Source organism: Procambarus clarkii, chromosome 44, assembly GCF_040958095.1.
Source record: "Procambarus clarkii isolate CNS0578487 chromosome 44, FALCON_Pclarkii_2.0, whole genome shotgun sequence".
Lineage (NCBI taxonomy): Eukaryota > Metazoa > Arthropoda > Malacostraca > Decapoda > Cambaridae > Procambarus > Procambarus clarkii.
The window spans coordinates 13,983,465-14,000,387 of record NC_091193.1 but is presented as its reverse complement, the minus strand read 5'-3'; the positions used below and the strand labels follow the sequence as shown (position 1 = coordinate 14,000,387).

At 43.6% G+C, this 16,923-nt stretch overlaps 1 protein-coding gene across 1 annotated transcript in view; it reads right to left on the bottom strand.

Annotated features, from left to right (window-relative positions):
- The window catches only part of LOC123745279 (DBH-like monooxygenase protein 1), a 246,945-nt gene that overhangs the window by 48,969 nt on the left and 181,053 nt on the right, over nucleotides 1-16,923 (bottom strand). The window contains exon 4 of the mRNA XM_069300656.1: nucleotides 1,821-3,022. Coding sequence (XP_069156757.1) covers nucleotides 1,821-2,308 — 488 coding nt within the window. The 5' untranslated portion in view covers nucleotides 2,309-3,022. The remainder of the gene's footprint in view (nucleotides 1-1,820; nucleotides 3,023-16,923) is intronic.

Sequence of the window (16,923 nt, the reverse complement as noted above, 5' to 3'; positions counted from 1 at the left end):
TTATTATTATTCAAAACACGTTTAAAAATTGTAATTAATTATATAAGATTATTCTTCGCGTGTCAAGGCAAAATTAAAACGGTTTATTATTGTATTAGATGGCATTATTCAAATATTATTTAGAAATGTGTATAGGTTTTATTGACGGTGAATTGGGTCATTTTTACTCCACTCGTTTCTGTTCAACCTTTCCCACCATTCCTAGCCCCTCTTACCAAAAACCCACAATCCTCGGCTTCGTTTGTTGCGGGAAGGCGTTCGATCCCCGATGGTGCAAGTGATTAGGGGGGGGGGGGGGAAACGATATAATTGCCACCGTTCATTTCCAGATCCTTGACTTAATATAACCCCTCCAAGACCAATATAGTCGTACTGTCTTGGTGCTTTCACATATTACATTACCTAACATTCTCAGCGCCTCGACTCTATAAATCCCCAACCCCTGACTTCTCAGCCCCATCTCCTCTCACCTCCCTCCACTCTCCCACTCTCCCACAACCCCAAATGTCTGCTCTTCTTTTCCCTTGCTCTCCTCCAGCGCCCTCCAGTGCAATTTCATGGTCATGGAAGCTAGTCAGTATTATATATCACGAGATACTGATGTAATACACTATCTTTATCACACAACGTGAACGAATACTGTAATACAGTGTATGTATTATATATCTCCCTCTCATTACCTCTGCTCCCTTTTCCTAACTTCTGCTCCCTTCCCCTCACATCACATTCGTTCCCCTCCCTCTCCTCCCTCCCTATCTCTAACCCTTCCCCCCCAACTCTGCTCTCGGCCCTTCTCTCACGTCCTCTTCTTTTCCTCGTCTCACCTTCCTCCCCACAATTCTTCCCTCTCCAGCCTCCCCTCAGCTCTTCAATCACCTCTCATCTCCCTCCCCTCGCTTCTCCTCTACAACCCCATCATCACTAAACGTCTCGCTCCCATAGGTAATTACAACCTGTATTTAACCTATTAGCCACAAATGTCAATAGTTGAGCTTCTGAATCCAATTACTGAGTGTAACGTTCGTGTTAAGCTAAACTAACCCAAACTGTGACTAACGTGTTGATGTATACATAGTATTACACTCTGTAACTCTCTCATCACTGCTTTAACTTGCTTAACTAGGCGAAACGGTTGGGGTTACCGTCCTGAACCCATTATGTGTCTCTATGGTGTTTTTCACCAACACTCACGGGATGGGTATAGGGTGAAGTACACCTCATAGGATGTTTATGGGATGCAATACCCCTCACAGGATGGGTATGGGGTGCACTATATATTTATACATATACATACTGTACATGCATATACACATGATACACATGTCTTGTGTGTGTGTGTGAATATATATATATATATATATATATATATATATATATATATATATATATATATATATATATATATATATATATATATATATATATGTACTGTACATATATTTATTACAAGTATTCATGTACTGTCTTCCGTCACACATTAAAGAGAGTTATAACAAAGGAGAAGACATTGCAGCCATTCAAGTGAAGAATGGCGCATCTGGCGTGATGTGTTAGTGGACAGCGCCACACGGGCCCTTGATGGCCCTTGTTTATGTGCCAACAACGTGCGAGAGTGACCACAACAATGTGTTCTGCACGCGTCTATTGTGAGGACGTCAGGCCTGAGTTAAGCGCCCGGTGTGACTTGCGAGGCCGTGTTGCGGCCAGGGTGGAGGCATTTGGGTGCCGACAGGAACATATGGAACGTGACATAACGTCTGTGGTCGAGGAGGTAGAGGACAATGGGAGAGAGACGTGCACATACACACCAAGACACTCACCCGACGACGATATCTGCGCCGTCCATCCTGGGTTTAGACGAGAGGCCGAAACCGATGTAACCAGTGGTTCTCGCTGTCACCCGGAATTCAATGCTCTCCTCTCGCGGCGTCCACTGCACCACGAAGGCTCCCGACTCCTCCAGCAGCGCCTCGTGCTCCCAGGACTCGAAGGACGTCAGGCGCGGCGTGATGAAGGACGACGTGGCGAAGGACATCACCTGAGGCACCAGTACTAGAAGCGCTAGCACGTGAAGGAGAGACAACATGGAGAGCTTCGTCGAGAGCTCCCTGAAGGAGAAGACAGCTGGAGTCAGAGAATAACTCCTGGTTGGGTGTCGCAGCGTCTGAGACCTGCGGAATTCTGGATCCCCGGCCATTGTTTTGTTTGGGGTGGTGGAGCAGGGAGGACGTCTCGGCTGATTAGAAAAATATCTGTGAGGGCAGGGAAAGAGGGTGCAGGAGGCGGGGGTTGTGTGCACCGACTCCATGACTCCTAGCGGAAGTGGTGGTGGGTTGAGGGGATTTGTTTTGCTGGTGCTATCTTCTGTTGCGCCGCCGCCTTTGTAGGGACATTCTCAGCCTCGTTCAGGTGAGTAAGCAGCTGTAAGATAGGGCTTATTCAGCCTTCTTGAGGCCGCTTAAGGTGTGGCAGCTATGTTAGGGAACCAGTGAGAAGTCCTCAAAGATGAACAGTGCAATTTTACCGAAAGATGCCGTAGTCTGAATATGTATATATATATATTCCTTGCAAAAGGCAGAATTTCCTTTTTAAAGTTTACAGGAAAAAACAAAAATTTTAATATCCTTATAATTCACCTCTTGAATCCTCTAATACCCGACTTCCAAAGGCATAAACAAAGGCGAGGGGCCCCTCCGCTAGACAGGTTAAATTATGGAATGTGGTAATCTTCCCACCCTCGACCATCTGAGGCGAGCCACGAGCCTTTGATCCAGACTGACTTTTGGGATCTGTCAGACATTCATCTGCAGCGTGTGTTATGTACACTTGGAGGGCCGGCGGGGCATGAGACGGAGCTTGGAGAGGTGAGGTGGGAGGTGTAACACAGGAAGGGAGGGAGGGAAGCAGGGCGGGTTATGAGTACCAGAGTCGGCCTGGCCTGGTTCACCGGGTCCGGCAATATTGTGGAGCCCCGCAGTTATTCCTGGAGCTGCTCCTGACGTGACCCGCTTATCAGTCAGCCCTGCAAAGATAGGAGAAACTTTATTAACACAAGCGTCCAATAATGTCAGGAGATATATTACAGGATATTATAGCTTGAAGATAAGAACTGGAGTCATTACTTGCTCAAACATAAAAAAAAGTGATATTACTTTATTGAAATAGAAGCAATTAGTTTAACTGAATTGTAAACGCTTTATCAATGTTTTATATTTTATTACAACCCTGTAGTAATTAATTCTGAAGGGCCACTACATTTGATAAATAATAGCAAATATCAACAGGTTATTATTGAGCCCATCCTGGGCGTTCCCAACCTCACTAGCACAACCACTTGGGCTGGACGGTAGAGCGACGGTCTCGCCTCATGCAGGTCGGCGTTCAATCCCCGACCGTCCAAGTGGATGGGCACAATTCCTTCCTCCCATCCCATCCCAAGTCCTTATCCTGACCCCTTCCCTTTTTTGCTATATAGTCGAAATGGCTTGGCGCTTTCTCCGGATACTTAACCCAACTTCACTAAACTGTTTACCTAAAGTGCCCGAACCTAAACCAAGCCGAGGATCCACAAGCAGAAAACGGAACATCACCTTAATTTCGCGAGCCGCTACCATATTCTTGTACGCGAGTTTTTGGCCTTTGGTAAAGTATACGTCAAAATGCGACGTGCTATTAGTAGAACGGTCTGTCTGAAGGAGTTAAATTAGTCTGAAGGAGAGGGACTGTGGAGAAGGAGAGGAAAGATATTGGTGATTGTTGAAGATGGGGCGGCACCTATCTGTGTTTAAGTACTGACAATGGTTATCTTGAAGACCGTATGTAGTTAATAACTACCTCAACACATTGCCTATAATGCCTCAGTACACTGAAGGAAGCAGGCAGAGACTTCATAAACCTTCACTGGGTCTATATACCTGCTTGATACCTGCTGGTGTTCGCCCAATAGTCGGCCATTTCATGTCTAATTTCCAAACTGTATTATTTGCATTTATCAAATCCGAAGTCAATTAGAAATTTATTAGACCAACTCGCTGACGCCTGAGAGGCGGCCTACAGTCCCTGACGCCCCGCTGGTGCAAGTTTGTGTCCTCGGGGCATTTTGAAACTGTACAGCATATAACCAGCTAGCAATATATATATATATATATATATATATATATATATATATATATATATATATATATATATATATATATATATATATATATATATATATATATATCCACCAGCGACCAGTACCGCCGCATGTAGGAACGAGCTCCCACGGAGACAAATAAGACAGTCAATCAAACCATTGCCATCACCACTCGCACACAATGCAACGCCAATCATATGAGCGTAAACATTGTTCAATTGCAGAGCCAGAGCGAGGCTTGCAACGACAAGGTCCGAACGTTGCTAAGTTCCCTCCCCCCCCCCACCTCTCACCCCACGCCTTGAGCACAAACTCGGAATGCCATCGTCGCCAACCCGGTAGACAGGTAGACACAACATTCGCCTTTACCCCCAGTGTTAGTGAGGGGAGGAAACGAGAGGAGGAGTCACGGAAGTGAAGGAGACACGGAAGAGAGGGAGACACGGGAAAGGAGGGGGAGCTAGGAGACCAGCCCGTCCTCCTATGGTTTCCCAACGTCAAGAAAACGGCCAATTTAAAGTGTCTTCTTCTAACCTACCAGAGGACCCAAAACAGAAAACGAGACACTTCGTCACTTTCGCGAGCCGCTTTCATTTTGTAGTACGACAATTTTTGGTCTTATGTAACGCATATATACGAGCGAAAAGCGACGTTCTTGGTAGGAGGAGAGGTAGAGGAGACGTGGGAGTGGAGAAGAGGAGAAACAAGAAAGAAGGCAGCCAGTGAGTCACATTAGGGGAGGAGGAGGGGGCGGAAATATGTCTAAAGACGGAGAGAAATTAGTGTGTCACATGTCATCAGTCCGGCTGCCCCGGCCCGTCATGAACTCTCCCCCCCCCATCCCTACCCCCCCTCCACCACTCATGTCTCTCCCCTCCACCATCCTCCCCCTTCCCCCATCCCCCCCTCTCCCTCATTCATTCTCCCCCTCACTCATTCTCCCGCTCACTCATCCTCCCCCTTCTCCAATACCTCCCATTATCAATTACCTTAACCATCATCCTATTCACCGTCCGTAAAACCAATATTTTCATCACTACCCTCAGCTACCACCATCTCCCCTCAACCACCATCACCCGCTCAACCACCACCACTACCACCATATTACCAAGCCCACAACATACATCAGCCATGAATCCCAGGTGACAGGCATGCAAAAGGTCATGTCAATAAATCAAGTGATGGGTTGGAGCGTGTCTTCGTGACACTCCTGACACGTGCCATGACAGCGCAGAAAATACTCTTGACAAGTCCCTTTGTTTGGACCTTCTGGGAGGTGGGCCCCGGTGTCTCTCTCAGCTGACAGCGACCACGATATATATATATATATATATATATATATATATATATATATATATATATATATATATATATATATATATACATATATATATATATATATATATATATATATATATATATATATATATATATATATATATATATATATATATATTAGGGGTAGCACCTCTGGTGCAATTGCAGGGACCCACATCCTCGAAGAAGAAAACAAAGAGCATTCAGAGAAGATCTTGTGGATTCTCACTGAATACTTTAATCTTTTCTTCTCCTACCACCCCTATTATTATTATTATTATATATATATATATATATATATATATATATATATATATATATATATATATATATATATATATATATATATATATATATATATATATATATGTGTGTGTGTGTGTGTGTGTGTGTGTAAATATATCCACTCCAGTCCACTCCACAATTCCATATATCATTCATGAACAGAGCATATTATCAAAGCAAGAAAATCCAATGTCAACATCCTCAAACACGTACACTCTAGTGGTCATGCTAGTGGACACTGAAATATTCAATTTCTCGCCGTCCCGCCTTGAAAAAATAGCGACACCTGCATGTAACAAAGATATTTGTAGAGCCCAAAAGCCAAACACCCGGTCACAGACACTTCGAGACAAAGCCCTAGATATCATTTTTTTTTTTTTTAACTCAGAAACAACAAAGAGTAAGACTTTTGGGTCCCTTTCTTAATCCTTGGGGCAGAGAGAGAGGGGGAAGTACTCTGACTATTGAGAAGGGGGAAGAGAAGGCCAGTACCCTGACTCTAGAAGATGGGGCTAGGGCACTGTAGGCTGAGGTCTTAAAGTTTGTGGATAATGTATGGGAGAAGGGAAGGGAACTATCAGAAGAAAAGACAAACAATTACGACTATATAGCACTTGTAAGGGATCAGGATTAGGAGTTGGGGGTGGGACGGGTGGAAGGAATGGTGACTATTCCTGCACCATGGAATAGGTACCATTCCTTCCTTCAGGGATTATCTCCATTCCTTGGAGACAATCCCTGAAACTTGGGGTTTCGTAAGAAATGAAGCCCAAAGGGCTGAGGGATGGTTCCACCCCCCCCCCCTCTCCATCCCTGCAAGTGAGGGTTTCTCTTGTAATGAGACTGAATATGGGATTGTAGTCCCTTGCTCTGGAAGGAGTTCCAATCCCGTACCAGAGGAAGATCTCAGATCGTTGTACATAAAGCCAAATGAGAGATGGAGATCCTCATATCCTTCTTGCGGGGGCTAAGTTAGTTTCCAAAAAACCCTGCTGGTGGGGAGGGGGGGAAGAGAAGAGGGATTTCTGTTTACTACACATGGGACTGAATAGGAGTCTAAGACCCCCCTTTGCAGTTGGAATTATGTGGGAACCCCACCCTGCCGACCAAGAGATTGAACGAGAGTCCTTAACCCCTTCCCTTGGGGTTAACCCCTTCCCTTGGGAGTGAGTGGCAGTCCTAACCCACAAGCCATTGGAGTGCGTGGGGGGGGGAGGTCTTCCTGTCTGGCCCCGCCACGCCAGCCACAACAGTGAGCCGTCGCAGCTGCTTTACTGTTCGGACACCTGCCACCTCCCTTCGCCAGCCACCTCCGTCCCTGGGGAGGGGAAGTGGCGACGCGAGAAGTGCTGCGGCGTGCCGGAAGCTGCTGAGTGATAGATGCTCAGAGAAGAGGTAGTGGCAGGGGGGAGAGGGCGGGGTAAGTGGGCGGAAAGCGGCTGCAAGGTGTAAGGATGGACAAGGCGGATGGTATGAGCCATATCCTCCTCCGTCTAGCCCGCACATGTAGGATTATTCAACGGGAATCAAGAAGGAAATCAAGGAAATGTGTGATGTCCCTCCCCTATGACTCTGTAATATCTCCATTGGTCAAACTATTATGTATTAGCGATAAGAGCTACCATTAATGTATAATGACTTACTGTAAATATATAGCTCTTCAAATAGCACTTTCTCTGTAATTAGCTGACATTGTAACTATAAGGTGTGAAGGATAGATTTAATTGTTTATGTAATAATCTAAGATGAGGCCTGATAAAGACCTTTTGTGCCCTCTGTAATGTTTTTTGCGCTACCGCTCACAGGATGAGTATGGGGTGCACAATAAACTAGCCGCCTCCGGCGGCAACAATCAAAATCTTGAGACGTGGCCACCAGAAGGTCCTATATAACTGTTGCTCAGTCACCTCCCGACACAGTCCCGTGAGTCTATTTCCAATAGACATTCAGCCTTGCGTCTCGGCTCCTGCAACTTGAATCTCGTTTTGAAGAATACTGGTGACACTCTCCTCGCAGACAAAAGGCCTTGGGTTCGAACCCTGGGCAAGGTGGGAAGCTTGTGCAATGTTCCCTCACTCCGTTAGACCCTGTGTTCACGGCAGTAATTGCGGGACACGGATATAAAATTATTGGTGGGTGGTTTTTTTTCAGGAGCAAATATCCCGCGAGTTAACCTAACCGGTTATCAGTGCCTTGGGTTCTAAATCCAATCCTTACCAAAAAAAAAGTGACATCAAACTTATAAAAAGCAGTTCTAGCTAAGATCTCTAAATTAGTGGACTGCCCAGACCTCCTAGTTGATAGTCTGGTCTGTTAGATATGCGAGTAATCTGGTAGACTTTATACAATTTTAGGTAATCAAGTTTAGGTAATTTTAAGTAATCATAAAGTTCCGTTTTAAACACAATTATCATTTAGTAGGTTTTCCTTGAGATTCTTGTGAGGATTAATGTCCCCCCGGCCCGGTCTCTCAGGCATATTATAATTAACATACCTGGATTGCATATGATATCATGCTACATTTGAGTGGATTTATTCTTAGCCTACACATTATATCACGCCTCCTGTGCAGATCTGGTCCCTACAGCATTTTGGAAATATAAATCATGATGTATCACTCTAGCCAGTGTTTCAGGAATGGCAAATTTAAGGGATATTAAACGTTCGAAATCATTTAAATGTTCCAGAGAATGGATTCGGTCAGTAAATGTTATATGCACATTTTTCCAATAAGAAATGAAGCAATAAATATACAACAGTATTTCAGACTTAATAAAAGTAGTAGTCAATTTACACGCACAAAATCATCCCTGGCATACTATCTCTCGTAACAGTGACGCTTAACTGTTCTCTGTAAATGTGTCTTCAGACCTGGTTACTTCTCCCTTGTGTTTTTACACACACTTTTCTTCCGCTCAGAGATACTGATTGGAATGAATTGTACATATGGGTTGTGTTACTCTCTCACTGGTATATTTTATCAATAGCGCAGGAGCTGAATGCGTCGGTTGGGTGGTACTGTTGTTCACTGAATATCCGAATGTTTCTGTGGTGCTCTTGGGAATCAGTTTACATCAGGCTGGCGGCATGCTTTTGTGAGAGAGAATAATTTCATCTGTAACTTCTCACTTTTCAATGCTCGACCTCGCGCTTTGTCTCTCTCTGCAGCATGCATATATATATATATATATATATATATATATATATATATATATATATATATATATGTATATATGTATATATGTATAACTGAAAACTCATATAATGAGAAATGTATATATGTATATGTATATATATATATATATATATATATGCAATTGACGATCACAAAACACTGATCATTTTATGCGGAAAATCCACAGAGAAATATGAAATGAGGTGAACGTTTCGGCTTTAACAACAAGGCTTTAACAAAGCCGAAACGTTCACCTCATTTCATATTTCTCTGTGGATTTTCCGCATATATATATATATATATATATATATATATATATATATATATATATATATATATATATATACATATATATATATATATATATATATATATATATATATATATATATATATATATATATATATATATAATATGACAGTGTCAGACCACGAAGGAAGAATTGAAACAGGAATTTCCTTAAGTTCTTTCGTATTTAATAATACATCTTCAGAAGGGTGAGATCTTGTATTATTAAATAAGAAAGTACTTAAAGAAATTCCTGTCTTAATCCTTCCTTCCAGGCAGGGTTCATCACGTGTTAATTTCTTCGTGATTTAAACACACACACACACACACATATATATAAACACACATACATACATACATACTGATATATACAATACAACGCAGCCTTGCCACTAGCCGCCTCTAATGAGGCTCTGATCAAACATATGCAGATCTATGGTGAGTGCTGTGTGTAACTGGACACTCTCGTGTCCCCCGGGGAAGCGAGCGGTTGTGGTGGGGAGATTGGGGAAGGGAGAATAAGGACAGGGAGCAGAAAAGGGGATAGAGGACGGTAGTTGGAACGGTGATTATGGGGTAGCTTGGGGAATACATATACGGGGAGGGGAAACAGAAAGGCAGAGATGGACCAGGGAGGGAGGAGGGGGAAGAGATGTAGCAGGCAGGGGGAGGGGGGGTAAAGAGATGGGACAGGGAGCGGAAAAGATGGAACAGAGAAAGAGGGGGTGTAATTAACCCGTAGTTAATAAAGTGATCAAAATAACGAGAGAGACCCCTGGCAACTAGCAGGATACATAAAGAGAGGATTAGAATGACGATGGCTAAGGAAAAGCAAAGGGAAGGGATGGAAAAGGGGAGAGGGAGGCATACCTACAGGGAGCCATACCTACAGGGAGCCATACCTACAGGGAGCCATACCTACAGGGAGCCATACCTACAGGGAGGCATACCTACAGGGAGCCATACCTACAGGGAGCCATACCTACAGGGAGCCATACCTACAGGGAGGCATACCTACAGGGAGCCATACCTACAGGGAGCCATACCTACAGGGAGGCATACCTACAGGGAGGCATACCTACAGGGAGGAAGGGCGAGTGATGTACCGAGAGGGAGAGAGGAATGAAGGCGGGCGGTACACAAGACAAAGGGAGTGAGGAGTGGATGCCATGTAACAGTATACCAGACTAACCCAGGGGTGATGCTGATAATGAAGGGAGGCAGGGTGTGGGTGTACAGTAGGGGGAGGAAGGGAGAGAGAGAGGGGGAGAGGGGGAGAGAGGGAGAGAGGGGGGAGGGAGAGAGCAGGTGAGCAACGTGAACAAATAAGCAGAGGAGTAAAATAAAACTAGAAACAGTGAGAGAGACAGACATGAGGGCAGAAGGGATGGGGGAGAGAGCGAGTGAGGAATGAGAGAAGGAAAGGCAGGAAGGAGGGAAGACAAATGGAAAAGAACACAGGAGAGGAGGAGGAAACAATGTGTGAGTGATTAACCCGAGAAAGTTTTCTGGCGTCCATGTGTACACCGTCGTTTGTGGGCAGGGTGATGGGAAAGGGAGGGAGGGAGGGAGGAAGGGAAACAGGAAGAAAGTGGAAGGGAGGAGTAAATAGAGGAAGGGAGGGGGAGGGGCGGAAAGGAAGGGATGCCAAGAGATGCCAACCCAATGACTATACTTACTAAGAATGGATGAAATATTGTTTTTCCACTAACCACCCCATTCATAGCTGAAGAAGCTGCTGACCTGGAGAACGAACCATTGGAACTTAATTATACTCTACAAATCCCTTTAACAAAACATTGAAATTATTGAACCCGCTTAGAGTCAGTCTCTCAAACTGTACTCCCTGTAACGCAGGCGAGAGAGATACGATAATAATTTATACCTGTACTCGAGAAATATTATAGGGACGGGTGCCAAATTTGCGCACGGAAATAAATCCTTAAGAGACGAAGAGGCACAGCGGAATGTAGGGATGAAATGGTTGCGGAAGAGAATTTTATATGCAGGACTTTTCAGTACCCTCCCTCTAAATGGAAAATAATTACGTCCCCCTCTATTAAATTATATTCTCCCTTAAATATAAGGGAGGATAGGTATCCCATCTCCTTATGTGTTGGAATGGAACAGGATAAACGCCTCCGAGGGATACCTGATAAGCCGGGTTATAATTAAGTCAGAGTAACCTCAAGATAGGATGATTAGGTAAGGTGATCAGGAAGAAAAGAAAGAAAGGAAGAAGGGAGGTAGGGAATAAAAGTATAGAGGAAAGGAGGCAATGAGAGAAAGGGAAAATAGGAATGGGAGAGAGGACTGGATAGAAGCGACGGAACGAAGAGGTAAGGAGGGGAGAGAGAGTGAGAGGAGTTTTTTTTTATTATTATTTTCTACCACAGACGTGGCCACACATTTACAATGCTAACCAGCATATATACATATTCTTCTGTCCTCCATGGACAGGGTTAGAGATGTGTTAAACATATAGTTCAGGGAGTGAGAGGAGTGGAAGGAGAGGGAAATAGAGAGGAAAGTGATGAAGAATTGATAATGGAAGAATAGGGGGAGAAGAGAATGGTAGGGAAGGGAAAGAGTAGGAGTCAGGGGTGAGGATGGGGGGGTGTACGAGTGAGAGATGGAAGATACATAATGAGTTAAATCACACGTAAACAAACTCTTGTGAACGAATGTAATTACATTAATAATTACAAATTACATTCGTAACAAAATACATTTGTTCACACAAACAAGGTTTTCCCAAAGTTCCAAACAATTATACCCTGCATTAATTTAGATACAAAAAAATCCCAATACATTTAAAGTTAAGTTTGATTAAAAAAGAAAATAATATTCCGACTAACATTGAAGAAAATATCGTGTTAATATTACTTCCCCCTGTTAAATTACGTCCGCCTGTTAAATTATAACTTTTTTCATAAATAACGCCGAGTTAAAAAGAGAAGAATATTTGCTAATTGACACAGCGTAGATCGCACGTTAAAATTTTTGACGGGGGGAGGCAAGCACGTAGGTAAATATTCGGGTGAAGAAGGGAAGATTAAGGCAAAATTGGAGAGGGGAGAGCACGCTCTGTAACAAAAAAACTGAGGGGAAAGTGACAGGGGGGGGGGGGTTGAAGAAATAAGGGTGAAAGGGTAGAGCAAACGGATGAAGAAGTGAAGGTGAGGGAGGGGTAGAGAAAGGGAATTGATATGACACAATAGGATTGGGATTTTGGTCCCAGCGTCAGACCAAACGGATGGGAGAGAGGAGGAAAAAAAAGAGTCTTCTTTTCCATTTATCTTTCCATTTTTATTATTATTATTATTTTCTACCACAAACGTGGTCGCATATTAACAATGCTAACCAGAATTATATGTTTAACAGAGATCTGTTAAACATATAATTCAGTGATTTGAAAAAGAGGGAACTAGGGGTAAGAGAAGGCTGTGTCACAGACACTAGAGTGAGAATAACGTCCTGAAAGCACTAGACAAGTTAGGATGGGCCACAGACAATTATAGGTAAAGTTAGTTTGGCTCCAGGATTGTTTTCCAAGGAATAGTGTGTATGGTAATATAGTCCCATAATCAGTCACTAGCACTACTATTTGTTGCACATTAATCAAACTCCCTCTTACGTTTGTCTATGGGTGATGATACATATTAGATGTATACATACATGTGTACGCTGGCAGCAATACATGCGTGCGAAGCTTCATATATTTAAATGCGAAGGAATTGTACTGTAAGCTCTCCACGACAAAAAGTCAGTCGAAAAGTATTATGGTGTACTTGTTAGGTTAGATTAACTAGGTCCATACACACAGTTATCTAGAAGAGTTAGGGGGGACATGATCACCACTTTCAAGATTCTTAGAGGAATTGATAGGGTAGATAAAGACAGACTATTTAACACCAGGTGCACACGCACTAGGGGACACAGGTAGAAATTGAGTGCCCAAATGAGCCATAGAGACATTAGAAAGAATTTTTTCAGTGTTAGAGTAGTAGACAAATGGAATGCATTAGGAAGTGATGTGGTGGAGGCTGACTCCATACACAGTGCCAAGTGTAGATATGATAAGAGCCCAGTAGGCTCAGGAACCTGTACACCAGTTGATTGACAGTTGAGAGGTGGTCCCAAAGAGCCAGAGCTCAACCCCTGCAAGCACAACACGGTAAATACAACTAGGTAAGTACAGCTGTAGGCAAATCCGAGCCATGTATACGCATGTCTATCGTGAGAACGCTCTCCGTATATGCAGCTTCGTCCAGCGGTGGGATTGTGACCTGAATATAATGTATTTGATACTAGGATATCCCTGATTAGTTCCTCGTTGTGTGTGGAGAGCAGATGGAGTGTGTTTGTAGTGCTGGTTGGATCCGTTATCGGCTGGTTCAGTGTGGACTTAATACAAAGGCCGACACGAGACTGTGCATCTGGGTTCCTAGGCTACCTGCATGGGGGGAAGGAGGTAGCCCCCTTACGCTACCTCCTGAGGAGGCAGAGCCTTAGACTATCTCCTATCTCCGTCAGGATGCTATCTCTCCCAAGCTCTACCAAGCTCTCCGTGGAGAGGATCGAGACAGGGCGGTTAGTATGCCACACGGAACATACGAGACGTTATGGTAAGGGAGTGACGAGGTATATATGGAAAGTAAGAAGGTGTTTATGTTTACTGTGAGCCATACGTTAACGAGAGCAAGATGTGTGTGTGTGTGGGAGCGGACGCCATATTAACTAGAGAGTGTGAGTAGGAGCTATGTTAACTGGCAGAGGAGAGGGCAGGAGCCATATTAATTGACAGAGACACAGGAGGAGGCATGATAATTGACAGAGAGAGACAGAGAGACAGCAGGAGCTATGTTACTGACACAGGTAATAAGTTATCAAAGGATGAATCATGTTAAATGATGCTAAATGCCACATTAACACATATGTGACGTTAAAAGTAATGGAACTATGTTACCAGACGAGAGGGTTAAATACAGGAGAGGCGCCAAGCTAACGAAGGTAACGAGGCTTTAACGAACAGGAACCGTGTTAGCGAGGACGTTGTTATTTTGATAAGGGGATTATAAGATAGCTGAATAGCCTTAGGTTAACGAGCGAAACGCTTTGTTAACGAGGGTTACGAGATAACGACAGGGTAATGTGTTAACCAAGGAGGCACGTTATCAAAAAAATGCTATATTAACGGGAAAATCTTATGTTAAAAAGATAGCTCATTTAACCAGGCTCTGTTAACAGGGGCCTTTCTTGTCTTCGCTAATACAGAACTTCCTTGCATTGTCTCCAAGGCTTGTCTGACAAGGCCTTGCCTTGTCTCCTTTAACAATAGAGGTCCTATATTAACACGAGAGGTTCTATACTAACAAGCTAGGCGCTCTGCAACAATTAGGCACTATATAAATAAGGAGAGGTGCTACCTTAACAAGGAAGATTGTATGTTAACAAGGAAGGCGCTATGTTAACTAGGGAGCCTCTATGTTAATAAGGGAAGCTCTGTGTTAACTAATATATTATAGGACAAAGATGAAGAAAGGACACAAAGGAATAAGTGGGACAAGAAAGAATTGGTAAAAAGGATAGAATGAAAGGAAGAGACAGAGGGAAGCCTGTGAACAGGAAGTAGGAGTAGGGGGATAGGGATATTAACGAAGAAGGGAATAAGGGAAAAGGAAGAACTCTAAAATGAAGGCCAGTTGAGGGGAAGGAAGGATGAGAAGTGAGAGTGAAAAGGCAGGTGGGGAAGGGGGGTGGAAAGAGAAACAGAGTAAGGGGGGAAATGAGGAGAGAGAATGGGTGAGATAGAGGAAGGAGAGGGGAAGGGGTGAAGGGAGAAGGAAGGAAGGGGAGGAATGAGAGGAGGAAAAAGGGGATCGAGGAAGGTGAGGGGAAGGAAAGAGGGGAGGAGACAGGGGGGGGGCGGGGGAGAGAGGGGAGTACTTGGCAAGGCCGTATTCTTACCTCCCGCGATGGGTGAGGTGAGTCACCCCTCTATTGGGGGAAGCTCACAAGCAGTAGGAAATGTGGAGTGTTGGGGAGAGAGGGAGGGAGAGGGGGGGGTGGGTTGAGGTATGTGTGTTTGGGGGTGGGGGGGTGGTAGTCACCTATTTACCTATCAGTCTGCAGGAGGGAGGGAAGAGTAAGGTCTAACTCTTCATACCCCGCCCACTAGCCGCGTTGTACCTGTTGCGTTACAGCTGAACTATTCTGAGGTTCGATTTCTGTGTCATATTTGACCTTAATGTTGTGGATGGAGGTGGCTTCTATGACCTCTTCTTTGAGTGTCTTCCACCTGAGGACCATCAGTACAGTGTACGAGTATTTGCTAATATTTCTTTTGACTCGTTTGAGTTTCCAGCTTTTTTCCTGTGCCTGTGAGAGGGGGGGGGAAGTCTTCTCCCTTAAATGAGGTCTCGTCCGCATGTCACACAAATTATTGCATACTTGACGGAACAACAAGCAATATTGATTTTATTATTCTTTCTTATAAAGTTTCTACATGGCTTGTTGTTGTTGTTTTTTCTAACTGGGGCCTTTTTGCGCCCCGGGAAAGATTTCTAACCTAATGGTAGCCTTCCCTGGTAGCGTACATCGTTAGTTAAAAAGTATTTTTTTTCCGATTTTTACTTGAATTACTAGACACGAAACTCTCCCTCCCTCTATATCACTACTTTTCCCCATTCTCCTTTAACACTTTCTCTATCTCATCCCTTTTTATTCGTGTTAAAACATTCTCCCTCTCTCTCTCCCCCTCTTCCTCTTTCCCTCTTCCTCTCCCTATCTTCCTCTCCTCCTCTCTCCCTCTCCCCCTCTCCCTTTGCCCCTCTCCCTCTCTGCGTGATTACTAGCCCCAGACTCTTGGCTTCTTATCACACACAAACTTTAACTTCAACGCCACGTTCCAGCGACCACAAAGCTTCAATCTCCAGATTAGATTTGGGTACAATTTCCTCATTTATTCTGACGTCGCTGTCATTTCTATGACGAATCTTACAGGGAGACAAAATCTGAAAAACAGATTCTCTCTCTATCATAGTGAGATTGTGTGTGTGTGTGAGTGTGTGTGTGTGTGTGTGAGTGTGTGTGTGTGTGTGTGTGTGTGTGTGTGTGTGTGGGTGTGTGTGTGTGTGTGGGTGTGTGTGTGTGTGTGGGTGTGTGTGTGTGAGAGAGAGAGAGAGAGAGAGAGAGAGAGAGAGAGAGAGAGAGAGAGAGAGAGAGAGAGAGAGAGAGAGAGAGAGAGAGAGAGAGAGAGAGAGAGAGAGAGAGAGAGGGAGAGAGAGAGACGTAGATAATCAGAGAATTATCATCCTTATCTATTTAATGAGATAAAGCCATTTAATAGAATAATTACGTCGATTGTAGTCATTAAAATGCATCGAAACTTAGCAGATAATATTGATGAGCTTTAAAATGAACTTTATGCTTGAGAAACTGCACATTCGCTTTCCTAGAAATTGACCTCTAACAGTTACAGATCTAAAAATATTATTTTGAGCTCGCAATATATATTTGAATGCAATAAAGACGTTAATAATAATAATAATCATTTGATAAAGTTTGAGATATTCCACAAGAGACTCTAGTTGCATAATACGGATAAAAAATTAAATGTTGTCATTTGTAAGAGGGTAATAATAATAATTATATAATTTAATTATACTTTCTAAAACGTACATCTATTTTTTTTTAATAATAATAGGTTTAAAATGCAATC